The sequence below is a fragment of the Neofelis nebulosa genome, chromosome X (genome assembly GCF_028018385.1).
Source record: "Neofelis nebulosa isolate mNeoNeb1 chromosome X, mNeoNeb1.pri, whole genome shotgun sequence".
Taxonomy (NCBI): Eukaryota; Metazoa; Chordata; class Mammalia; order Carnivora; family Felidae; genus Neofelis; species Neofelis nebulosa.
Window position 1 is genome coordinate 111,020,911 of NC_080800.1, and position 27,090 is coordinate 111,048,000.

The 27,090-nt window shown below is 44.6% G+C and overlaps 2 protein-coding genes across 3 annotated transcripts in view; both read right to left on the reverse strand.

Annotated features, from left to right (window-relative positions):
• Positions 1-4,759: 4,759 nt before the first annotated feature.
• Positions 4,760-5,599, reverse strand: PLAC1 (placenta enriched 1). The gene has a single exon (XM_058714820.1). It carries the CDS (start codon positions 5,597-5,599, stop codon positions 4,961-4,963), a length of 639 nt encoding a protein of 212 aa, XP_058570803.1. The 3' UTR covers positions 4,760-4,960.
• The window catches only part of LOC131503223 (PABIR family member 2), a 204,211-nt gene continuing 182,656 nt past the window's right edge, over positions 5,536-27,090 (reverse strand). The window contains exon 11 of one of the 2 annotated variants that reach the window (XM_058714814.1): positions 5,536-5,657. In XM_058714814.1, the coding sequence (XP_058570797.1) occupies positions 5,612-5,657 (46 nt within the window). In that variant the 3' untranslated portion in view covers positions 5,536-5,611. The remainder of the gene's footprint in view (positions 5,658-27,090) is intronic. The other variant, XM_058714819.1, reaches the window with a different exon arrangement.

Consider the following 27,090-nt stretch of genomic DNA (forward strand, 5'->3'; position numbering starts at 1 on the left):
ACACTCAACCGGCTGAGCCACCCAGGAACCCTCTGTAATTTTTTTAAAAGTGATCTCTACACCCATCATGGGGCTTGAACTTGCAACCCAAGATCAAGAGTCAGATGCTCTTCTGACTGAGCCAGCCAGGTGCCCCATGGCTCTAATTTTTAAATATTTGACAAGCAATTACCATAACAAACGGTTTCAGATAATTTTGGCTTTCCAGAGACGGAAAGAAAGATGAAAACTCTCATTTCCTTTGATGGCAATAAAACATTTCTTCTTATTACTACAAATATGATGAACACTATGTGGAAGGTTTTTTTTTTTTATAAGTCGCACCCCCTTCAAAATGGAGTGAATATTACCACAGTAAAGGAGGAAAATACTTTTTTTTAAGCGTGGCATTTCAAAAGGTAAATAGGGGTGCCCGGGTGGCTCAGTTGGTTAAACCTCCGGCTCTTGGTCTTGGCTCAGGTCCTGATCTCATGGTTCGTGAGATCGAGTCCTGCGTCAGGCTCTGCACTGACAGCACAGAGCCTGTTTGGGATCTTCTCTCCTGCTCTCTCTGCCCGCCCTTCACCCACCAAAAAAATAAAGAAATAAACCTTTCAAAAGGTACATAATGTAGCCAGTTCAAAGTGCATTTTTTGGTTACAACAGTTTTATCTTCCCGTCTTTGGGATGGCTCCTATGCTTAGGAACTCTCCGCCCCTTCTTCAGTACCAGTCAACTGGACTGAGCACCGACTGAGTACCTTCACCAAGGGCCATGTAAGAGAAAGGCGAACCAAAGAAGCAAACAAGTAGGAGAGGGTGCCCCGTGCTCAAGAAGGAGGCGGTCCAGTGCAGAAGAAGGGACACGCAGCCAAGATGGCCGCAGTACGCTTTCCCTAATGACACATCCAAGTCAACGAGTGCAGACTACTCCTGAATTCTGACAACTCGTGCCTAATTATACCAAGACGTTTACCGGGCAAGATCTGATTCTTGACCACCATGTTGCTTTGCGTGTTTGTCCTTGCTGTTTCCTTTGCCTAGAATGCCCTTCCCCTCCAACTTCCCCTAGTGAAATTCTCTCTCTTGGCTTTATGGCCTAGTTCAAAGGCTCCCAATTCCATGGTGACTAGGCTTACTCCACCTTGACTCATCTCCTTCCATCTCTTGATCACTTTTGCTTGGTCTCCTTTGATGTATCTGCTTCTTTTCCTAACTGTGCCTTGAATATTAAGTGTTAGGGAATTCTGACACTGTGGTCCTGATTGCCTGTATGCACGTGACCTCTCCAAGGCCGTATCTCCCAGGAATTACCCCTTCCAACTTCTTGAGCTAATTCCTGGTCTCATCCACTGGGATGTTACTATCATCTACCAAACTCCACACATCCAATCTGGACTCATCTTCACTCCTGTCCTCTCTCCTCTCTCCAATTTCCTCACTTAAATCCAGAGCTCACCATGTCTTCTGAGCTTCTCAGGCTCGAAATGGTGATACCTTCTTTGATTCAATCCTTCATTGTCACAGACAGATCGGGATTCAGCTCAAGTCTGATGCCCTCCATGAAGGCTGCTCTCTGTGCTCCGGAGTTTTCCACACTCCAAATTTGCCTACACTGCTCAATTGATCTCTTAATCATGAATGGGGCTTATATCCACATGTAACTGTTTTGTAGGCTAAAAGGAACGAAGTCTTGTTGTTCTTCACTTGAAATAGTTCTCATTTTCATCTCTTCCCACCCTTTGACCCGTTCGCCATCTGGCTCCACACGTCTTCTCGCCGGGTTTGGAGCTATAGCCCCCAAGTGTCCACCTTCCAACAGTGTGCTTCTTCACCCTGCCCCAGTGCTTGTGCCCACCAAGAATGTTCTTCGTCCTCTTCTCTGCCCAGCTAACTCGTCCTCATTTTCTAAGAGTGGGGTCATTGCCCACCTCTACAAAGAAATCTTCCTTGGATCTTGGGTTGGATCTTCCAACCCAGCTAGAGGCTTCTCTTCTCGGGGAGGGCGTGTTGAGTACAGTGGGAGAGAGTGGACTTTGGAGCCAGACAAACCTGGGTTTGAATCTGCATGACGTTCCTTACTGCATGGCCTCGATTTGTCTGAGCCTCAGTTTCCTCATCTATAAAACCGAGAAACCAATTTTTCTCTTGCAGCCCTATTGTGAGGATTGAATGAGATTATACATATAAGGTGTCTGGCGCACGGAAACGACTCTTATTACCGTGTGCGTCTGGAGTCTCTTCCGAGGCTGACTCGTTGCACAGCCCCAGGGGGCGTCTCGGTGAAAAGTGCTCCTTGCATTTGTGAAGCACACAGCCTGCACGTGGCGACCCAGGTCTAATGTGTCCAGCATTGAGTTATTTCTGTGTGTTGTGGCGTTTAATCTGGGAATTTCTGAAGAGAGGACAAGGCAGGGAAGCGCTGCTACCTCTTGAGCCTCATTTCTTGCCACTATCAACTGCCCCTCCCCATCATATTGGACTAAACTCCTTGTGGTCTTTCTTTTTTCTTATTTGAGAGAGAGAGAGAGAGCAGGAGAGAGGGGCAGAGGGAGAGAGAGAGAATCTTAAGCAGGCTCCACGCTCAGCGCGGAGCCCTATGTGGTGCTCGATCCCGTGACCGTGAGATCGCGACCTGAGCCGAAATCAAGAGTCAGACGACGCTAAACTGACCGAGCCACCCAGGCGCCCACTACCTGTGGTCTTTGTAATGGTCATAGCTCACATCCGCTGCACAGCTTTTCTCTGAGCTGGAATACTTGTTTCCTCCTGACCAGGCTGCTGGTTGCATTCACCACTGCACACTCAGCACAGAATGTCTGGAACAGAGGACAAGCTCCATGAACGTCCGTTGGATGAATACGGTGCTTTGGGGGGTTATCTGGTTTTCCTCAGAAAGGGGCAGGAGATTTTTAGTTTTTTTTTTATTTTTTTATTTTTTTTTGGACAGAGAGAGACAGAGCATGAACGGGGGAGGGGCAGAGACAGAGGGAGACACAGAATCGGAGGCAGGCTCCAGGCTCCGAGCCATCAGCCCAGAGCCTGACGCGGGGCTCGAACCCACAGACCGTGAGAGATCATGACCTGAGCTGAAGTCGGACGCTTAACCGACGGCGCCACCCAGGCGCCCCAGGGGCAGATTTTTAAATGAACAGTTGTGTCTTCAATACCACGACTGCAACGGACTGTGCATCCCCCACGTTCATATGTTGAAATCCTCACCCCCCCCAGGGTGCTGGTATTAAGAGGTGGGGCCCCGGGGAAGCGATTCCGTCATGAGAGTGGGGCCCTCGTGCATGGAATTAGTGCCTTATAAAAGGAAAGCCAGAGAGCTCACTCGCTGTCTTTCCATCACGTGAAAACACAACCAGAAGACAGCAGTTTGCAACCTGGAAGAGTGCGTCACCAGGCCTGATCTTGAATTTTTAGCTTCCAGAATCATGAGAAAGAAACGTCTGTTGTTGACAGGCCCTCCAGTCTATGGTACTTGGTTATAGAGGCCTGAACAGATCTAAGACAATGACTGCATTTCTGATGTCTACTCATGCGCTGAATGACTATAATATCATGCCCACTGTGTATATCACGTACATTGTGCTAACACTGCTTTCTAATTATTTGTTTGTTTGTTAGTTTATTTATTTACTTATTTATTCATTTATTTGAGAGAGACAGAGAGAAGAGCATGAGTGGGGAAGAGGGGCAGAGGGAGAGAGACACTCCTAAGCGGGCTCACCACTCAGTGCGGAGTCCGACATGGGGCTCAATCCCATGACCTTGGGATCATGACCTGAGCTGAAATCAAGAGTCAGATGCTCAACTGACTGAGTCACCCAGGTAGCCCCAACAGTGCCTGCTGCTTAATAGGTATGTGGCCTTGGGTGAGTTTCTTAATCATTCTGTGCTTCTGTTTCCTGTAAAATGGATATAGTAAGAGTACTTCTCTCAAGGTTGTGGTGAAGATTAAATGAGATGCTTCTACTCTCTGGAATGTTCTCTCTCAGATCGTGCCAGGGCTGGCTCCTTCTTCACATCAAGACTCAGGTTAAATGACTCCTCAGAGTCCCTGTCTGCTCTGACCCTTTCTCCAGCTTCTCTCGTATTACCTGGTTTTAAGTTTTTTTTCATGGCATTCGTTGCTATCGCGATGTATCGTTGTTTACTTATTTGTTTGTTTATTAGCTGTGTGACCTCAATTTCTCTGAGGCTCAGTTTCAATTCACTGTCTTAGCTCAATGCCTAGAACGGTACCTGAAATGCAGTAGCGCTCAGTGGATGTTTGTTGAATGCATTTATTCTCCTTTTCCAAGTATTTGAGAAAGTTAATGGACAGCCAAACCTGGGTGAAAGCTTTCTGATCATGTAAGTCGGGGAATAAAATTCCTTCCAAAGTACTATCAGTCTGTGGCTAAACATAAGATCCAGCCCTTGGCCTCAGGAGCTTACCATCTAGTTGGTGGGAAGTGACTTGAGTAATTCTTAGAACCACTGGTGGTTTATAAATCACCAGGTTGGAATCCGTGCCTCCCCTGAATGAAAAGTGATACGGCCATTGATCAAACTAAGAAAGTGTGCAGTTCGGCGCTAGGGCTGAGTGGTGCAGCGTGTTCAGTGAAATGGGGACACAGAGGGAGGGATTCAGTTGGGGGCCTTCAAGGAGAGCGCAATCATCCCAGTCAGAAGACACCAGGCACGCATGTTTGTAAAGCGCTTAGAACAGTGTGTGGCCCATAGTAAAAGTTATGTGTGTGTTTCTTAAATAAAAAGAGCTGAACTGATATTTTTATGCCATCAAAGTTTTATTTTTTCTTTTAGAAAAAGATATAAAAATATAAGAAAGCTTTATTCATGAAGTTACTATGAGTTGTCCTCTCTCAAAAGCACTCATAAAGGGGATGCCAGAACACTTATTTGTCTGATACTAGAAAATATTATATACTAACGTCATAAAGAGCCTCTACAGGAGACCTCAAACCTGGGGATCACATGGACCCAATCAGATCGTCTGAGTGAAGAGACCAATCCTCAGAAATATTAACAAGCGAAGATGGCTGCATAAGCTGGCCCTCCTGAGCCTCTGCTTGGTGACATGGGGCCTGGGCACCCTCTTCTTCGTTGAACACACAAGGTGGGCAATCACAGTTGGGCCTCTGGTTGGACTGTGACAAGGTGAACACCTCACCGCATGCCTCACCATTCTGGGTTGTGGTTCCTGTGTCACTGGCTACTTTCGCGGAGCAGGGCAGAGTAAGCCATGGGGACTGCTGGGGAGCTGCACATGACACTGGGATCACCTGCTTAGAAGAGGTAACTTTTGAAACATAGTACAACTCGGTACTATATAGAACCATATGCTGAGAGATAGCCTTGGCCCTGATGCCACATTCAGTGACACGGTAGGTGAACTGGTACATGTGTGGCTGAACGTGGTTGGCAGGGCAACCCAGGCCCAAGTGTAACTCATGGAAATGAACATATACATCATTATTCAACATGAAGGGGTGTACTGTGACCATGAACCAGTCTGCGGAGCACAGTACAGTCATCGGACTTTGTGCGGAACAGGCCGAAAACACAGAGGTGAGGATGACCATCCCTCCTATCAACTCCAAAACTTTCATCCCTGTAGCTGATCAGGTAACGACTCTCAGGAAACAGGAAGTTGTCTGGTGAGGATTTCTAGAGCATACAAAAACACAAAAAGCAAATCATCTTATTTCCTATTGGAAGTTCAAACACAATCATTTTTTTAAAACAGAAGTATTTTTAAGGCTAAAAGAGTAGAACCTAAATGTTCTCAAAAAAGGAAAAGGGGTAAATATGTGAGGCGATGGACGTGTTCATTAACTTGATTGGGCGATTTCTTTCATGACACATACGTATGTCAAACCATCATGTGGCACACTTTAAATATCCTATAATTTTATTTGTCAATTATACCTCGATAAAACTGAAAAAAAAAGAAAACAAAGGAAAACATTCTTGTGAGAGAGAACTGAATTTTCATTGTCAGAACTCACATGTTGATGGATGACTACAAATGGCTTCTCTAAGTGGTTTTTACCATACTGTTTTGATATAAAACACATATCCCCCATATACAGAATGAGTGTCTACACTGGTCAGCAATGGCATCCTTTTTTGTGTGTAACCCCAACAAAAAAGAAGATGAAATGATTTTTGGGCCACACATTAAATAAGGTGACAGTTTAATTCAAGTTGGCAGCCCCAGTGTCCTCCCATGTACCACAAACGACCCTCCCCCCCATTGCCTTGTTTTTGGTTTAGCAACAAACCGAACTCAATAAAAGCCGGAGAAGAAATTGTGGTTTATTACTGACAACCACATATGGCAATCTCCGCAAGTGGCTCACTTGAATTGAGCCAATGGATACTTCATAAACTCTAGCAGCAGCGTCATCAATTGTTGCGACCGACGGATTCCCTGATATCTCAGTCAGGCCACGTTGTAAAATCGTGAAATCACAGAAACAAAAAATGCTGCTTTATACTTCGTGTAATGATTGACGAGGTATCTCCTGAAATATTCTTTGCGGCCACGGTTTCCACCTCACTGAGTCATAGTCTTTGCTTTACGGTTTTATTTTATTTTCACTAGCTTTTTATTTCTTTTCTTTTCCAATGGGAAGCTCTGCAGCCACTTCCTAGGCCTTTTACCTCCTAAAGAGTGGCAGGTAGAGCAATTCTAAGAACATATGTCTAAAACACAATATCAGAAGGGGAAGACAAGTGAAACACGAAGGAAGGAAGAGGAATATCATCAAATATTGCCCAACCCAGGTCTCATCTTAAAAGTGAAAATGACATAAACCAAACAGAAACAAACCTAAACTTCCGAAGGAAAATGTATATGCACAACTGTAGGGTTTTACGTTTGTTCTTCTCTGATGGGTTAAGTGACCCCTGCATATATGAATTCACCCTTCGACTATTATTTATTGAGTCCTACTATGTGCACAGCATTGTACTAAAAAGCATCCCAAGCCATTTCTACCCTCCTCTTTCCCCGGCTGCAAAAATGCAACTTTCTCTTCCTTTGATATTGATGAATTTGCTGCATTCTTTGATGGAAACCATGGCATAATGGGCCCACTAGAAAAGTGCACTGGCCTGGATGAAATGCTTTGTTTCAGACACTTGCTCTGATTGGTACGGATTGGGCCTCCCTACCTCTCTGATTAGTGACTTCTCATTCTGTTGGGTGTAAAGAGAAGTCTAAGGGGTCTATCTGGATCCTCCTTTTCCTCTTGGTTTTTTTCTGAAATATCCCTCCTGGGATCGCCTGTTTGTTTCTTGCAAAGCAAAAAACAGAAGCAGCAGCAACAAACAAACAAAAAAAACCCTGACCCTCTTGCCCCTCCAAAAAAAACCAAAACAAGCAAAATAAAACGGCAACAACAACAAAACACAAGTAAACTCTGATGCCAGCTGGTCTTGGATAATGACTCAACAGTTAAATAAACAAACCCCTTGCTCTGGAATGATGTTTGATATTTGCTGAGATAATCACTCCACCACACTATTCACTACTGTCCTGGGCTGGTGAAGTCCACCCTACCCAGAGCATATTTTAAGAGTGGCTTTCTCTCCCTCTCTCTCCTCTCTGTGCTTACTATCATCTCTTAGCCTGGATCTGTTGGCCCTGAACAAAAACCTCCCCTTTGAGTAGTTTCTGGAATAGGCCAAAGAAACAATCCTTCCATTGCATTTTGGTTGTTCAGACCCAACACTGAGACCCAAGTTCAAGGCCAGGTTCTGGCCCAGGGAGTCCTGCCTTCCATTTCTGCTCCCTTTCTCAAGCATCTTCCCTATCCCTCACCCCCCTCCGCCCTCTCAGGAATAATCCAAAAAGGGTTATAAAAAGCCCAGAGCCTCTGAGAAACAAGACAGTCCCCCCCCCCACCAAGCAATCATTTTAGGCCACTTCACCTCTACACCCACTTTTGAATGACAATGCACCAAATCGGTCTTGAAGAAAGGGGTTTAGTAACATCACTAAGTTTGGGGGTTCATTTAGTACAAATTTCCAAACTCAGGACAGTCTCTCTTTCCTGTTTTATTTATTTATTTATTTATTTATTTATTTATTTATTTATAGCCAGGAACAGCTTGCCACATGAGGGAAGACATAAATGAAGATGCCCATGTGTGTGACACCATGCCTTTGAGTGCAGATAAAACTTGAAAATGAAGTCATTGGGACCCACATTCGAGACCCTGCATTTCTGAGGTGGCAGGGAGGAGTGAGGAGGCCGGAAGGAGAGCAGAATGTAGTTGCTAATGAGCTCGCTAACCGATGCCACACTTTGGGAATTGCTCCGTTTTACTGAGTACAGGCATCATCACAACTGGGCACCCTCCCTTCGCAACCCCCCCGCCCCGCCGCTACCTGCCATTCCCAGGAAGGGTAGAGGCTGTGTGTGTGTGTTGGGGGATGGTTATAAGTCATTCACAACACAGTGTGGAATCATCAAATCAACTGGCCTTTCTAACTTCTGAGATGTGCTGGCAGGACGGGATCTTTGGGGCTGTGCACTGCATCCTGGGAGCTGTGGACAGAATCCCATTTAAAGTCTCCAGAAATCTTCAGAGCTAAGGGAGCTGAGGACATGGAAGAAATATATGCAGAGAAGGGAGTGCTCACCTTGGGATTACTGTCCAGCTTCTTGAAGAAGAGGAGGGGGAAGAGGAGGGGGGAGGAGGAGGGGGAGGCATTGGCAGCTGGGCATTTAGAAAGCAGATCTCAAGGTTTGCGTTACCCTAACCCCATTTTGACTTGATTGCAAATCATCCCTGTGACATTCCAGAAGCACTGGGCTTAGGTGCATTTGTATAGCCAAGCAGGGCTCAGCTATTGGTACAAGCTGTCCTGAACTGAGCTATAGAGGCGGACAAACCCAGAGCTACTAATGGCACCTGGATGCAAAATGTTTGCTTTCCCTGTAGCTACAGAGCACAGTAGCTTTCTGTTTTTCTAAATGTGGTCTATGCATATATATTTTCCATTAGTTCCTCTGACAGCGTTTTCCTCCTTCCTTTTATTTTTTTCAAGAACTCCCTAATAAGCTTAATTCTTAATAGGTCTCATTCATTCATTCATTCATTCATCTTTTACATTTAAAAAAATCATGAACTGTTTCATTCTGGGAATGTAAACTCTATTTCTTAATGTCTTACAGGAAAGAGACTGAATATTGGCGTGAACACAGAGCATTTTTAATCTCAGGAAGAAAAGATCCTTTTTAAAAGAGACAAAAGTTGCAGCCCAAATTAGTTTTGTGCTGTTTGTGTTTTGTGAAAGCAGACGGGATTTTTGCCCCCCCCCCATCTCCTCTGATGTCGTTAGAGACACATATGAACTCTTTGCATGGGGATTGGGGAGGGGAATTAGCTAAACATTTCCACATCTGGTTTTGGAACGGTTTGGAAAAAGAACTTGCTCCATAGGCTCCTGGAAGCTTTTTGGGTCGACAGTTATTTATTTTTAAAATTCAGTATACTCATGACAGCATAGTTATCAATTGTATATTGTTTTCCCAGAATCTTGTTGTCAAAACAAAAGGAAACAGAGGGGAAAAGGAAACTCCAAAGCAGTATGCAATTATCTCAGGGAAATATAACTGTCAGGGCTTTGATTTGCAGCAAAGTTTGTTCATTCTCTTGCAGCTGATTTGAAGAAAAAAGAATCTGAGTCAGAGCAAAGATTCTTTGACAAAACAAGAACAGAAAAAAGAATCCTAACACTTTGTGAACTCTTTCGCCCAGAAACTCAAATAGTCACATTTTGACTTTGCCCTGCCAGCTACCTCGAGGTTTGGGAGGCTTTTAAAATTGAATTCTTTGGATAAAGCCCAGTTTTAAAGAATTAGTTGCTTCACTGCTCTCAAAGAAAGTGGGGATTGTGATTGTACTAATGATGTTGAAGGTACATTAAAGTGAGTTAGAAAATTAAATAACTACTTTGGTGGAATTTACATTAATTCTAAAGAATCCAGGTCCAGCTCAGTGTTGCAAGCTGGCGAAGCATGGTGTTTAAGTTACCGCACGCTATTCATCATTGTGCGCGGAAGAAGAATTATGAACTGCTAATGCTTAACAATGTCCACCTTCTCAACAGAGGAAAACACCTTGACTCAACCTTAGAAAAGACTTCATTCAAATTAAATGAAAGAGTAGTCATTAAAAAAGTTTTCACTGATTCTAAGAGTAACTGTAGAAAAGTGGAGAGATACAGAAAACAGAAGAAAACATTTCTTAACCTTCAAAGTAACCATCGTTAAATTTTTGGTTTATATACTCCTGATTTGGGGGGAATGTAAATATAAATATAAATATAAATATAATCCATATATAATATATATATAATCCATATATATAAAATCCACATATATGTATAAAATCCATATATATATAAAATCCATATATATATAAAATCCATATATATATATATAATCCATATCTATGTATAAAATCCACACATATGTATAATATGTAATGTATATATATGTATGTAAAATCCAAAGTCATTTCTGGAAAAAAAAGTCAAGGATTTTTGAAAGCTGTTCTTAATTTTTGACATTGAATTTGAAAGCAATCAAAGCATTATTTTTGTTTGGGCCATCTGGTTTTGTTCTTATAATCTGTTAAGCTATCAAGCATAGTTTAAATGTCATGGTTCATCTCCTGCACAAATAAAGGTTGCGAAATAAGTAAGAGCCCAAGATCTCTTGTAAGAGAAGTTTCTGTTGGGTCACAACTTCAGTTGCTTAAAAGGTGAGGAGTCCAATGTGAAATCAAACCATAATAAGGCTACATAACAAGGGTAAACCATACCCTGACTGCACGTAAGTATTTCCAAATAAATACAGAAAGCTGTACTTTAGTGGAAATTGCAAATATCAGGTCATGGGAACTCCTTCCCTTTCGTGCAGAGAAGCTGAGTTGGTTTAATTTTAAAGTTGAATGAAAGGATGTATTTCATAATTTCCGCACAATGTAAGGAAAATCCCAAAGCCATGCCCCTAATTCAGTTTACGTTTTAATCTAATAATTTATTTGAGTTTGATTTTTCCGAAAAACTACACCCTTTGCCACGAAGTCCCAGCGTCCTTTCTCATTTTACAAGACAAGGTGAGCTCGTGTCTGTGCAGGACTCCCAGCCCACAGCAACGGGGCTGTGTTTGTAACCCATTAGCAGTCTCGGGGGGTCTACCCAAACCAGATAAAGGCCTGTTCTCCTGAGATGATTTCCGGATGTTACCAACAGAAGGCAGAGGATCAAATCAGATGCTCCTTCAAGGGCCTCACCACCTCTTTGATACACCTGTGTCAATAAATGAGGGCTCTAGATGCCTTCCAGAAATGGTCAGGCACATTCCTCTCTCCCTTTCAAAGTCGGGATTTTGGGGTACAGGTTTTCTTAAAGCGAGGTGCACATATACGGCCCCAGTGGAAGGATGGCTTGAGTCCAGATCAAACCACGGTTGACTTTATAGGTTGCCTGGCTGATTTTTAACTGGTTTGAGCAACATGCATCTTTCCCAAATCCAGAGCTATCTTATGTACGCCCCACCCAAAATGTAGCGACTTGGTGCGTGTGTGCACACCCTGACTGAGGCTGTTCACCATCCCTGGGGCCCTGAACGGGAGCAAAGGTTTAGAAAAAGGTCCTCTGATAGCAAGGCCGACGGTCATTGTTACAGAGCCTATAATTTGGGAGGCATGCTGTATATTGGAGTAGTTGAAGATGTACTGCTCGGTGGCCAGTACGCTGCTGTGGGAAGACCGAATTTCACACATGCATATGCACGCGCACACACACAGAGGACGGATGGACAGACAGACATATGCACTAAGGAGAAAGGAAAGCCCAGACCCGTTCCCTTCTATTGCCCTCATCCCTCCTATTTTTCTCCATTCCTTAATCCTGGGACTGTAAATTCCTTAAGGAACTGGGTATTGGTCTACTACAGTGTCTGGTACATAGTAAGTACTCAGTAAATATTTATTGAATGAATGACCACCAGCCACCTGCCCCTGTGCCTCCTTGCCCGGTCCCTAAGGGCCTGAGTCTGGTTATCGGCTAATCCCCTGCACCACTTCTTCCCCAGACTCCCAGCTGAAGGCCTGGAATAGCAGCAGAGTCTTTCTTGGTAGAGTGCAGGGCCCCTGTCAGAGGTCAAGGGTCAAGGTCCCCAGCCTGCCCACTTGCCTACCTGACTGCCTACTTGGCTTGCTGATGCCAAGGGCTTCACATCTGCTCAGCACAATGGTACCCACTTCCCTCTCAAGGAGCTCTTAGCCAGCCACTCCAGAGAGAGCCAGAACTCCTTATACTATCCTCCTCGCCCCCCTGCCACAGTCACTTTCTTCGTTCCTTCTGTCAACCCAAACAACCAGTGTCAGCATGAATGGATTCAGCCACAGAGTCACAGGCTATCCCCACTCTGATGGTCTCGGGCAAGTGAACTAAGTCAACCTCTAGAGAGAAGACAAGGTGCTCTTCTCCTCTGGTCTGGCTTTACATGGGAAGAAAGAAATTCTCAAGCCCCAGCCAGGCCAAGTCCAGGCAACCGAGAGACGGTGCAGTCAGAACGGGAAGCCTCCGGCCTACAAGGTCCTGGGAGAGCCTGCAAGGGGCTTGCTGGAGTCACTGGGTTGACTGAGGCACATGGTCACGGCCCCCTGAAGTTGCCCGTGGAGGGGATTCCGTCCACCAGAAGGAGGAAGCTAAACCACGGGCTGCGTATCTGTTCCTCCTCAGGGCACGTCTACGTGCCCGCTGCCAGACCCGAGCACAGAGGTAGAAATCACAAAACACCAGAGGCTCCTGGGAAATCGGAGGCAAAATGGGTTCAGTCTCCCCTCCCGCAAGTTGACCCTGGGCTCACTCTGAGCTAGCCTGGCACCCGCCACTCTGCAACTTCAGACAAAGAGAGAGATCCAGGCCAACTTCAGGCTTTGTTTCAGTGTCCCCTAGCCACAGGGCTCCCTAAAATGCTTCGAAGTTGACCCCATCTTCACATATTTTATTGGTAAATATCACTCTCCATTTCTTTTACCCGTACCTTTTATATAACAAAGGTTTGATACTGAGTGTGATAGCCCCTTATCCTAGCAGTCCCAAATCGTTGGGGCAAGGAGTTGGCCTGGCACGTTCTTATGCAATTCATATTTGGTTAAAATATGCAAATAATGTGTAACATTGTGGGTCAGCTATACTTAAAAAACACATTGCAAAAAATATATATACTTAATAGGTTGAACTGGTGTTCATCATTTGTATATCGTAACATATAAGTCATTAAAAATATGTAACATACAGACGTTAAAATAAATACAAAATGCTGACTTATTATATTATTATCCCTGATGATATATACATATATGACATATAATACTATTATGATATGTATTAATGACAAAAAGAAGTCTCCTTTGCCCTGGCAATCTGTCATTCCCTTAACAAAGAATAAAGGATCCTCATGACATTTTTCTCAAGGGCCAAGACTTGAAATATATGTATATAATATATGCAAACATATGCATATGTATACACTATATGCCAATATGTATAATATAATATATAACCCCCACCCTTGGTCACTGTCTTTCCTTTTTTAAAAGAGTTTATTTTGAGAGAGAGAGAGAGCACGCACGTGTGCAAGAAGGGGAGAGGCAGAGAGAGAGGGAGAGAGAGAATTCCAAGCAGGCCCCATGCTATCAGCACACAGCCCGTCATGGGGCTTGATCTCATGATCCGTGAGATCATGACCTGAGCTGAAATAGAGAGTCAGATGCTTAACCAAGCAAGCCACCCAGGCGCTCCTATCCTCCTTCTTTCTATATGTATCTAATATATATTATATTATATTATATTATATTATATTAATTATATAATATATATATATATAGAGAGAGAGATATATTTATGGTTGAATTGTGTCTCTCCAAATTCATATTTGAAATGCTAACCCCCAGTACCTCAGAATGTGACCTTATTTGGAAATAGGGTCTTTACAGAAATCATCAAGTTAAAATGAGGTCACTGGGGTGGACCCTAATCCACTATGACTGACGTTCTTACAAAAAAGGGACGTTTGGACACAGGGACCGTGCAGAGGGAAGACAACGTGAAGACACATGGGAGAAGACAGCCACGGGACTGGAGTGAATGAGGCATTTGAAGCCCAAGAATACCCAGAATTGTCGGCAAACATGGGAAACTAGAAGAGGCGAAGGAGGATCCTCTCCTAGAGCCGCCAGAGAGAACATGGCCTTTCTGACACTTGATCTTGGGCTTGCAGCTTCCTGAACTGAGAGAGTAAATTCCTGTCGTTTTCAGCCACCTAGTTTGTGGTGCTTTGTACAGCGGCCCTTGCAAACTAATAAATATATTTTCCCAACCAACTGAGCAGACACACATGCTTCCTTCCTGAGATAAGAGCTTGCAACTATGTATGTTCTGACTCTGTGTCTCGCTACAGCCTTAAATTCCATTCGGAATTACAAAGATGGTGAGACAAGGAACAGAGACAACGTGAAGATAAGAGGAGCCAGTCAAAGGGGTGCTGGCGCTGGACGTCTACGGGAGAAACCGAACGGGGTGGGGGGTTAGTGTCATAGCAGGAAGACTTTCTTATTCTGAAAGTTGTCCAAAAGTGAAGGGAGACAGCAGGGATGAAACCAAGCTTTCTTGGTTCTCAGGAGGCATTCAGGTAGAGGCGGGATGGGCACTGGTCAGGATGACTGGAGAGGGCATTCTGTCCTATTGGCAGGCGGGAGATCATAGGGTCTTTAAAGTTCGATTACAGGATGCTGCGTGCGCGTTCCCATGTGTGCATTCATAATATCATCATTCATAGTGTTCAGAATTATGTATCTTAATGTGCTCATAATTAGCATGTATATTATAAACACAGGCATGGGAGAACACACACACACACACACACACACCCCATGTGTGCATAGGTTATATATATAGGTCCTTTGAGAGTCTCACAATGTCATTGATGCCCAGAGCCTCTAAACCTGACACATGGAAGACTATGGAATACGACCTACCAGGGACTGAGCCCCCAGTCAGGTTTTTATTGTGACTGGGGCTTAAAAGAGGCAGGTGGAAGGGGAGATGGACGGCGGGTCACAGTGTTAAGGAAGATACTCAGAATGAGGCTCACCGCTCTGCTCTAAATGTTGGGGGAGCTGACATGGCCTTTCTATAAGCGGCATGATCTGGGCGCCTGGGTGGCTTAGTCGGTTCAGCGTCCGACTCTTGATTTTGGCTCGGGTCATGATCTCACAGTTCCCAAAATCGAGCCCCGTGTTGTGCTTGGTGCTGACAGTGCTGAGCCTGCTTGGGATTCTCTCTCTCTCTCTCCCTCTCTCTCTCTGCTCTCTCTCTCTGTCTCTCTCAAAAAAAAAAAAAAGTGGCATGATTTCTGAAAGCTCCTCACCAAGGGTTCTTTTTCCAAACTTCTTGCACTGGATTGCAAAGGCTGGGGCTCTGCTCCTTGGAACTACATCCATGGAGGCTCCAGCACAGCTGTAGGGCAAGTGGTCCAGAGTATAAACATTTTCTATTTAACCTAGAAGGGAGGGAGGTAGTCATGGCTTCTTTTCTATACTTATGCTTCTTAGCAATGTTTTAACAATTGCAGAATTCAAAGAATTTTAAAAGTTTGTTTGAACATATAAGGGTCACATATGGCAACAGGTCTCAAACATTTTCTTTCTTTTTTTTTTTTAGAAAGAGAGAGAGTGGGTGGAAGGGGCAGAGGGAGGGAGGGAGGGAGAGAGAAAGAGAGAGAGAGAGAGAGAGAGAATCTCAAGCAGGCTGTATACCAAGCATAGAGCCTGATGCAGGGCTTGATCCCACGACTGTGAGATCATCGCCTGAGCCAAAATCAAGAATCGGACGCTTAGCCAATTGAGCCACCTAGGTGCCCCTCAAACATTTTCTTTAGTTTGGATATCTTCTCTTTGCATAGAATACCCCCAACAGCGTGTGCTCTCTCCAGTTATCTCCCTAGATCCTTGCAGCTCTCCTGTAAGGTCCCCAAAGACAGGCATTGCATGTTAAAACCGTGGAAATGGGATCCCAGAAGGGCAGAAAGCCTTGGCCAAGATCAAGGTTGGCTAAGTAGATTTGGGCCTCAGGCCTTCCCACCAGCCTACCTGGCTTCTCTTCCCCTTTAGTCCGTATACAACATTGTATGTTGTATTCATTATGAGTGAATCATTGTGGAAAAGAAGAGAAAGCCCTGGAGTGGCCTGGCCTAGGGACTACTGCACCAAGATACGTGGCAGAGTTCTGCTCCAGTATCTGATGGTGGCCCAGTTACTCAGAAGAGGGAGACACAGCTAACTCCAACTCAGCCGAGGTTGCTGAGCAAACCAAAGCACAGAGGGCATCCAGGAGCAACATCCCAGAGCTGGGAAGAGCCGAGTGAAGCTCTAAGATGGCAAGTGGCAGTGAGGGGCAAGGACCAAGCTTTCTAGAATAGCCCAAGATTCGCAAAAGACAAGAGGAAGGATGGAGTATTCACAGACCGGAGAGGGCAGATCCAGTCAGACACAGCTGAGCGGGTAGTGTGTGCTTCCTTGGCCCCCCTCACTCGGTAAAGTTTTCTTTTCACTCCTGAGTTATGGGAAACAAAGATGGAAACCGAGTCTACCCACTAGACGGGGCCATTCATCAGAGGCAGCTGCCTGACCACAGAAACTAAAATTCTTTTGAAGAAGGAAGGAAGGAAATGAACATTTATTGAAGTTAGGAAACTCACTGAAGACACAGAACCAGTAAGTGGCAAAGACAGGACTGAAAGCGTCTGCGATGCTCACGAAGCTTCCATACCTTTCTTTCTAGTATATGCCAACTCTAAGAAAGTAAACACAGGGAGTGTTGAAAAAAGAGGATGTGAAAAGCGTAGATTGTTTATGGGGATCAGAGTCTAGGGTGATGGGGAGGTGGGGAAATTAATAGCTTTTCAAGCAGGGGAAATGGAGGGGGGAAAAAGGCCATAAACGAGAGACAGAAATTTAGAGGCACTCAGAGAAGATAATTCAAAATCACTGTTTATATTTTATCGCTCCTTATATTTTAGGCTTCTTGAGAACAAGCAGTCATTCCTGATTTCCATGTAACACATTTGTTCCAGAAGCTGCATGTATATCCAGAACATAATGAACTTCAGGACACACAGTATATCCAGGCCCTCCCAATCTATTTTGACAAGGGACATGTATATGGCTTCTGTACAAAGCAACCAAATATGGCAGCCCCAAACTATGAAGAATGGCCTGCAGGCTCACCCAATAAATCTTTCTGAATGGAAAAAGGGTACCACACATTCCCAAAGTCTTACATTTGTTACGGAAGTGGGGAATCACATATTCCCGATTCCGCCCCGAGGACAGAGACTGTGTTTTTTTCTGATTTCATCACGTCTTTAAAAAGAATGCTGGGCTTTATTTACCAAGCCTGGACGTTTGTGAATCTCCAGACAGGGCTCGGATGAGAATGGTGGGGGGAGGGGAACAGACAGCCAAATATAGATTCAGTGGGTAATTTTATATCAGTACCATGTTCTACACAACTAGGGCTAGGCAGCCCTAGTGCCCTGACAAAAGGCAGGTTTCCACCAACGTTTTGGTGCCCCCCCCGAAAAAAAAAAAAAGCCTACTTAGTGAGTATAAAGAAAGCAGTAGGGCTGGGTGCTCTTTATTCCTGGTTGAAGCTACTAGCTGGAGATGTTACAGAAAGGAATTGAGTTTATTTCCCTCAATAATACCATCTGGCATTCTGTCAGACTCTTTATGAAGAATCTTATATTGTTCGAGCCACGCTCTGGCTCATAACAAGAATTGAACAACTGTGGCATCCACCTGTTCCAAATCAAGACTGGGGTATTAAGATCAGCAGCGTTGACCCATTAGAAGGGCCTGACCATTTTGCGTGGAAGGCGAACCTCTCCTAAGCCCAGGGATTAGCATGTTCACATTGGGACAATAACCGAAGCAGGTGCTCATTCTACGGGTGGTTCAGAGTAATTTTTCTGGCTGCCTAGAGGTAGAAGCTGAAATAGAATAAGTCCTCGAGGGCATGACCCCAGACAGGGGATGGGGAGATAAGGGAGATTGTCCTTGTTCTTTGCTTTATTGGAAAATGGAAAGAGAATCTCTTGGCACAAAATGGCAGCTTCCCTGGCTCTTCCGGGGCTGTTCTATAGAACAAGGGGGAAAGAGAATGAAGGATTAAAGAAGTATAAAGGATGGTCTTTTTCAAGGGATACGTTCATTTATCAGTATGAGGTACCTTTAGATTCTGAGTCTCTTAGATAAGCAACACTCTCAAAAGGGCCACCTTATCATTATTTATAAAATAAACTGATTTTCAGAGAGGAAGACTTCTCTCTTGTCTCCCTCTTTGAGATTCTGCTTGTGGGAGTTTGTAGACCTGGGGGGGGGTATTTTTTTTTTTAATCAAGTTTTAAGTAGGGGTGCCTGGGTGGTTTAGTCGGTTAAGCGTTCGACTTCGGCTGAGGTCATGATCTCACAGTTTGTGGGTTTAAGCCCCGCGTGGGGCTCTGTGCCAACAGCTCAGAGCCTGGAGCCTCCTTCGGATTCTGTGTCTCCCTCTCTCTGCCCCTCCCATGCTCATGCTCTGTCTCTGTCTCTCAACAATAAATACACATTAAAAAATTTAAATCAAGTTTTAAGTAGCATTTATTACTTCTAAATTTAAGAACTTATGGCTTTATTTTGCCACCTTCTTAAGATTCCATGAACCTATAAGGGTGACTGGAAATTTGGTGCTTGTAATGTTCTGGTTCTTAATGCTCCTGTATGGACACATCCCTGGGACCTCAGGTTGGGCTAATTGGATATTGGGGATGATAAGTGGTCTTGGTGAGGAGGTTATGGAGGAGACAATGACTTAGCTCACCTTATAGAGCACAATTGGGTGAAACTGTTATACAGACAGAAAAGGAGTGAGTAGGAAGTCATTATTTGAAAGTAATGAGGTCCTGGTGGGTTTAAGGCAGGACAGTCATAGTAGCTAAGTGGCTTTGATGTGTCACAGAGACGTGGATGAAACTGCCCTGGTTTTACTAGCTGTGGAACCTTGGGCATATTACTTTCTAAGCTTTGTCTTCCTCATTTGTAAAATGAGGATAATAATAATAATAATAATTCTTCAGAGCTTTGTGTGATGATTACATAAGACCATGAGTCTAAAACTGTCTTGTAGAGTTCCTGACATGGGAACACTCAACAAATATTAGCTATTGTTAAAATTATTATTGTTTTTTTTTTAAATTTAATGTTTATTAATTTTTGAGAGAGAGAGAGAGAGAGAGAGAGAGGAAGAGATAGCGTGAGCGTGGGAGGGGCAGATAGAAAGGGAGACACAGAATCTGAAGCCATCTGCTCAGAGTCTGACACGGGGCTCGAACTCACAAACTGCGAGATCATGACCTGAGCTGAAGTCAGACGCTTAACCGACAGAGCCACCCAGGCGCCACAAACTTACTACTGTTGAATATAGAAACTCAAGCAACTGCATTGAAACAGATTTCCCAGCACATTTTGGAAGTTCCTCAGCTATTTTTGTGCTGAAGTCTAAACCACACCTGAGTTTTTCAAAGGCCTGGGAGTTGGAGATATGAGGCTCTGTCACTTCCTAGCTGTGTGACCTTGGGCAAGTCACTTCCCCTTCCTGGCTTCAGTTTCCTCGTCTAAAGCAGGGCCAGTTGTAACAAATACCTTGTGGTCTGGGGGATTGAACGAGGTATGGGAAACTGCACGTATGGGGCCTGGCACAGAGCAAGGGCCCGATAAATGGGAACTATAGAATAGGCTTGGGCAGACGGCCTGGCTACAGGCTTCCTTCCACCCCCCCACCCCCGCCGCCACCTCCCTCCACCCCCTTGTTAGTGCCATCAATCTGCCACTCTCCTTGGGGGTTGCCGGAAATTCCTGGCACAGACATCTCCTACAGGGATGAATTTTGGATATTCCTCCGTCCACCCCTGTTACCACTGAATTATGGGGGGAGAGAAGGAGAGAAGAACCATTGAGAGGGAGAGGAGAAAACAAACGTCTTCTGTATACTCCTGCCCTGGCGAGCCCAGGCGTATGCCTGAAATAGGTGTTCGGTAAATACTTGAGGAATGTATGTACAAATGAATGAAAAAAGCGAGGTGGCAGGCAGGCATCCGGGAAAGGAGAGAAAGAAATGGCAAGCTCTCCCCGACTCGGCCTGCACACCATCCCTGTCTCGGGGGCCTCCCCTGGTCGTGGACCGTGACCAACCCCGAATCTCTCCTTTCTCTTGTACAGGCTACATGCAATACCCTTCAAGATACCCAGACAGAGGCTTGAGGCTGGATCAGGGCTTCCCACTTTGGGGCTAGGGCCCTTGTGTCTCTCTGCTGTGGGCAGAAAACAGCTTCATTCTCAGACTGGTCTCAGCGAGCTCCTCAAGGGATCTCCAGATACAACCCCTTCCACCATTTTGAGATTCCTTCCTCGTCCCGAGACCACGCAGTCGGGTGCGAAGGGACGGATCCACTGGTCCACTTCCATTTGTCTTTTACACACGGAAGCAACCTGACCACCTGGTCTGGCTGTGAAACATACGCAAATGAGTACAGACACCTGTACACACAGGTAGATGAACACATGCTTCAGATACACATGCTGACCACGGACAGGACTGAGGCCGAGGGTGATGCTTTTTATGGGCCACATTTAAAACCTTATGTGCTGTGGTTTCTCAGCGCCTTTCATAAGCTCGACTTGTGTTCTGACATTTGTTTCAAATAAGGTTTCCTTCCATAAAAATACCACTTAGGGACACACATGCAGAATATGCATTTGGCTTTTCCTGGGTGTTAAATATTTTATTTGATGTGCTGATTTTCAAACTACATTGCTGGGAAATTAATAAACACTTAATTGCCTGTGTGACAACCTCTCAACACAGTAGCAACAGTGATTTGGATCCTGAATCCTTAATTCTTTACCTCTTGTTTTCCCTGTGAGCTCCCAGCCTCGTTTTCGTACCCAACCTCTGGTTACCCACAAATTCTACACATGGCACATGAAAGCAGGCAAAACATCTCCCCCCCACCAAAAAAAAAAAAAAACCCAACAAGGAATTGGAAAAGGAGTGTGAGGGTTCTACCCTACATGATGCGATTAAAAGTAAAATATATATATATTTTAAAGAGACCCATTAAGCCAGTCCTTTTGAACACATGTAACTTCCTGATTGGTTCCACGCTCACATCATCTCTGGCTCGATTTGGTTCTTGGGGTCTGATTCAGCAAGCTTTTGTTTTATCTCATCTCCCATGTGCTGAGAGTGTGGGGTGTCTAGAAGTTGCCCTTTTTTGTGAAAATAAAAAATACTGGAGAAAACCAGGGCTGACTTCCGATATGGGCAATTCCAGCTCATGGGCCAGGCGAACGAGCCCCAGGGAGTGTGTGGATGGGACCCGGAGGTGGAGGTAATTTGGGCCTCATAGCAGCTGGCCAGGCAGCTGGTGGAGAGCAGCTGCAGGAGGGGACAACTTCCATGGGGGGTAGAATTGAAAGTTGGACTTCTGTACAGAACTGTTCAAGGTGACTTGACCCTGGGTTGAATTCTATCCCTCGGTATATGTTACCGGCTTATGCTTTGACATTAGATGCAAAAGGGGTGGGAGAATGAACCACAGGCACAGAGAAGGACCTCTGCCTACTTCCGGAGGCACAGCATTGCTGGGGGATTTCAGGACCCAAAGGTGGCAATTTCCGTGTGACCTTCCCCTCAAGGCCACGTTGTGATGGAACTTAGCAGTGAGAATGTATCACCAACAGGGCACTCATTTAAAGTTAAAATGTCCTTCCATAACTTTTGGAAAGGAGGTTTGTATACACAGAGTATCTAGGATTTGCCCATTTCTGTTAAAAAAAAAAAAAAAAGAACTCCTTCCTGACTATAAATCCTGAGCTCTGTAAATAATTTTTGGGTCCAAGAAGACCAACAACTGGCATTTTCACACCCCACTGCCCCCCCCTTCCCTGCTTCTGGAGCCCACAGCAACGGGAGGGGGGACAAGGCATCTGTAAGGGAGGACGTGACAGATCCAAATGCACATATTTATTTAGTAAACAAGCTCATAATCTTCGAAATTTTAAAATTCGCCATAAGCCAACACAAGCTCAGGCTTCATCTGCAAAAATGCACAGCATCCGCCTCAAAGCGATTTGGTCATTGCAGGAGGGTGAGAGTGACATTGTACCCAGGAGCACAGTCTTGGCCGGTAAAGGCAGGGAGCCTTGAGTCGAGGGAGGGGAGCAGGGGAAGGAGACAGAGGGGTGGCCAGGCCCCTTTGATTTGGTGGAATCCAAGGTCATCTCCTCACTTTCTCCTTCTCCTTCTTCCCCCCGCCCCCCACTCCTCCTCACTCACATTTATTGAGCACTTACAATATGCCAAGCACAGCACCCAGGGCTTTACGAGGCTTGCCTCATTTACCGTCCAGGACATTCTCAGGTGGGCACTGTTATCATCCCCGTGTTAGAAGGAAACCGAGGCCCAGAGAGTTTACATCACTCGTGCCTGTGGGTCACATCCTAGCAAGTGACCAGGGCTGAGGCCCTGGTGAGATGGCTTCAGAGCTGGTTCTCCCTCCCCCAGAAGTCATGGAAGATACCTCTCTCATGAAGCCTCCCCTCGTGGGTCCCAACAGGATAAACCCCTTGGTTCTCTCGGACAGTTTCATAAAGAGAGGGCCCAGGCACACCACAGAAAGGGGCCAGGGGTGAGGGGTGGCGCCAGCCAGATGCTTCCCAATTATCCTTTTCTCTCACTTCATTCAACTGCCAACGTATTTCTTGGTTTTAAGAACTGATACACTTTTTTCCTTGCTTACAAAAATGCAGTTGAGCCTAGAAAAGCCCAATGTATAAGGCTCTGGCGCTTGTATTTTTTTTTTCCAGAGCACTTGGAATAAGGTTCATACACAAAAAGTGTGCACGTAGAAAAGTAGCATAAAATGGCCTCGCATAGATCGTCGTCGAGTATGATTTGATTCGTCACTCCCAGCTCTAGCTATTTCGCTGAAAACCACTGTCATCTGGTCAGCAAAGGAAAAGGGGGCCCGGGGAATACTCAAGGACACAGAGAGCTCGGGCTGGAGAAGGTGAGGAGAAACCTGGGATGGATTCAGTTAAGAACAGCAGAAAAGCAGAAGAGGAGCTTGGGAAGAGGTTGACTTAGTCGGGGTTGGGGGGGGGGGTGCAGGGAGAAGCTAATTCAAGCACCACAGGCGTGGGAACAGGGAGGGTTGAGCAACAGCTCTGGTGTCAGCTGGCTGTGGGGAGTTACAGTGTGCACTGTAACTTGGGGACCGAATGTGGAATTCAGCCAGCAAGGACCTTGTTTCTCCTAAGGGACTAGGGCATGGGGGAAGCCTAGGTGGCCTGGGGCTGAATCATGGGATATTGAGAAGAAAAGCCAAGCTTATGTGTCAAAGGCTAAACAGGTTGGGCTTGTCCCTGAAATGTACTGACGTGTAACATGTGACTCCTCCCCCCTCCCTCCCGTTGGGAGAATCTGTGCTTCCTTACTGGCTGGTGGGGAGGGCTCCAATGTGAGTGACAGGGAATGGAAAATCTGGAGAAGCCTGATGGACAGCATTTGGATCCTAAGATCAAAATCTAAAGGAGAGTTCTGTGGTCTTGCAACTAACTCAGTTCTTCCCTTGGGGGAAATAAATATAGGTCATAGAAACCATAATTTTTGATACGTACCAGTCCTTATTTAACCTGGACAGGCACTCTGAACTAGCAAATGATTACACCAACCCTTGGGCTCTACTGGAGGGGTTGGAGGGATCCTTGGTGGGTGGAAAGAACCCCCCAGTGATGGCCACACGAGCACTGATGTCCACATTTTCCTCACACATCCACAGCTTGGATTTCATGCCTCAAAGAATGTGCAATGGGCCTGCAAAGCTCAAAGGGTATGAAGCCATCACTTTATTAGTATTAGCCCATGTCGTTGAACAGTGCTTTTTACTCCAGAGCATTTTCATATCTACTCAGTCTTATCTGATGTGGTAAGTGGGGTAAGTAATGTTTTTCCTATTTTTGTAAGACAGAAAATAAATACAAATCAAAGTTTATATTCCTTAATATGATTTTAAGTAACTATGCTTAATTCAATCTGGGTCTTGTTACCTCCCTTTCACTCATCCAACAAATATGTACTGAGCACCTTCTCCAGACCAGCACTGTTTTAGGTACTGGAATATATAAAAGTGAACTAAGACACAGGGCATTTGGCTGGCTCAGTTGGAAGAGCATGCAACTCTTGATCTCGCGGTCATGGGTTTGAGCCCCATGTTGGGTGTAGAGATTAAACAAATAAATAAACTTTAAAAAAAATGTTAACCGAGACAGGGTTCCTATGCTAATAGAGTTTGCAGTCCCAAGTCAGAGACACATTAAATAGAAAAACTCACACATCATTATATAACATCAGATAGTTAATCTCAAAACATGTCATTACAACTGTGATAAACGACACCAAGCTTAGGTTCAAGTGTTATGAGAGTGTATAACACAGGGATCTAACCCAGTCTTGGGGCCTGGCAAGGCTTCCCTGAAGAAAAGACATTTCCATATCAGCTTGCAGACTCAGAACTGGGGCTGCAGATGGGGAAGATAGCGAGCACGTGTCAGTGGAATGTCTAAGACCAAAGCTACAGAGCTGGAGCACAGGTCAACACAATCCTGTCCCTGCAACTCTTTTGGTTTTATCTTCCCTTCTTTCCTGCTACTCTTCTTCCTGTGCTGCTACTGGCCATCATTTTCTCCCTTCATCTCAGCACAATTCAGGTGGGTCTTTGTATTTCATCTTTTTTTTTTTTTTAAAGTTAGTTAATTAATTAATTTAGTGATCTCTACATCCAACGTGGGACTTGAACTCAAGACCCCGAGATCAAGAGTCTCATGCCCTTCCAACTGGGCCAGCCAGGCGCCCCATCCATCTTTCATCTTTGAAAATGAGTCAAAAGAAGCAGGATCTCATAGCATGAAAATCCTGACATCTTGGATGTGTATGTCTTGTAGATGAGGGATGATAATGATAATATATAAGAAACATTGCCTTAGAGATTGCCACAAAGCTGAAATCACTTGGGGTGCTTCTTTTGGCTAATTCGTCTTTTAAATCCTAGGGAACTGAATCTAGAATGTTTGCAACTGGGGGGGTGGGGGTGAGGGGTAGAGAGTGAGGGATGGAGATCTTCTTGCAAACAATTTTGCCACTCGGGATAATACCCTTGAGATCCATCCGACTTGGTGGCCATTCCTTTTCATCATACCACAATTTGTTTAATTATTCACCTATTGAAGGACATTTCGGTTGTTTTCAGTTTTTGGCTATTACAAAGAAAGCTGCTATAAACATTCATGTATAAGATTCTGTGTGGACATAAGTTTTCATTTCTCTGGGATAAATGCCCAGGAGCATGATTGCTGGGTCCTATGGTAATTGCATGTTTAGTTTTATAAGAAACTGCCAAACTATTTTCCAGGGTGGCTGCAGCGTTTCACATTCCCACCAACAGTGCCTGAGAGATCTGGTTTCTCTACATTCTCGCCAGCTCTTGGTATTGTCACTATTTTTTGTTTTAGCTGTTCTAATCGGTGTGAAGTAACACTTCATTGGGGTCCACCTTTGCATTTCCCTAATGGTTAATGATAGCGACCATCTTTTCATGTATTTACCATCTATATTTCCTCTTTGCTGGAAAGTCTCTTCATGTCCTTGGCTCATTTTCTGATTGGATTGTTTTTATACTGTTGAGTTTTTTAAAGGTCTTCATATAGGAGTCATTTGTCAGATATATGGTTTGCAAATACATTTGCCCACTTTGTAGCTTGTCCTTGTATCCTCTTACCAAGGTTTTCACAGAGCAAAAGTTTTCAGTTTTGATCAGGTCTAATTTATTGATTTTTCCTTTTATACGTGATGCTTTTGGGATCAAGTCTATGAATTTTGCCTAGCCCTAGATCCTGAAGATTTTCTCCTATGTTTTTCAAGTTTCATAGTTTTTTACATTTAAGTCCATGACCCAGTTTGAGTTAATTTTTGTATAAGGTATGAGACTTAGGACGAAGTTTGTGACAGTTAATTATGTATCAACTTGGCTAGGCTACAGTACCCAGATATTTGGTGAAACACCTAGATGTTGCTGTGAAGGTTTTTTTTTTTTTAAAGAAAAGATTAAGGGGCGCCTGGGTGGCTCAGTCAGTTAAGCGTCCGACTTCAGCTCAGGTCACGATCTCGCAGTCTGTGAGTTCGAGCCCCGCATCGGGCTCTGGGCTGATGGCTCAGAGCCTGGAGCCTGCTTCCGGTTCTGTGTCTCCCTCTCTCTTTGCCCTCCCCCGTTCATGCTCTGTCTCTCTCTGTCTCAAAAATAAATAAACGTTAAAAAAAATTTAAAAAAAATAAAGAAAAGATTAACATTTAATTCAGGAGACTTTTAATAAGGCAGATTACCCTCCTTAATATAGGTGGACCTCAACTAATCGGGTCAAGGCCTTAAGAAAAAGACTGACCTCTCCTAAGGAAGAGGGAATTCTCCAGCAGACTGCCTTTGGACTTTAGCTTCAACATCAGTGTTTCCCTGGGTCTCCAGCCTGCTGGCCTATCCTGAAGATTTGGACTTACCAGCTTCCACGATCACATGAGCCAATCTCTTAAAAATAAATCTCTCTTTCTTTCTCTAGTCTCTCTCTCTCTCTCCCCCTGCCTCGTTTCCTTCCTCCCTCTCTCTGGGTTCTGTTTCTCAAGAGAACCCTGACTACTACCAGGTTTGTTTTTTTTTTTTTCTGTTAGCCTATGGATATCCAATTTCTCCAGTACTGTTTGTCAAAAAATCTATCTTTCCTTCATTGAACTGCATCTGTACTTTAAAAAATCAGTTGGGCATATTTATGTAAGTCTATTTATGGATTCTATTCTGTTCTATTGGTCTGTGTGTTTATTCTCCTGCCAATACTACACAGACTATAGATAGATAATAGG

Excerpts from the sequence above, each read along its gene's own strand:
- PLAC1 (XM_058714820.1), bottom strand. The coding sequence starts at position 5,599 with ATGAAAGTTTTGGAGTTGATAGGAGGGATGGTCATCCTCACCTCTGTG.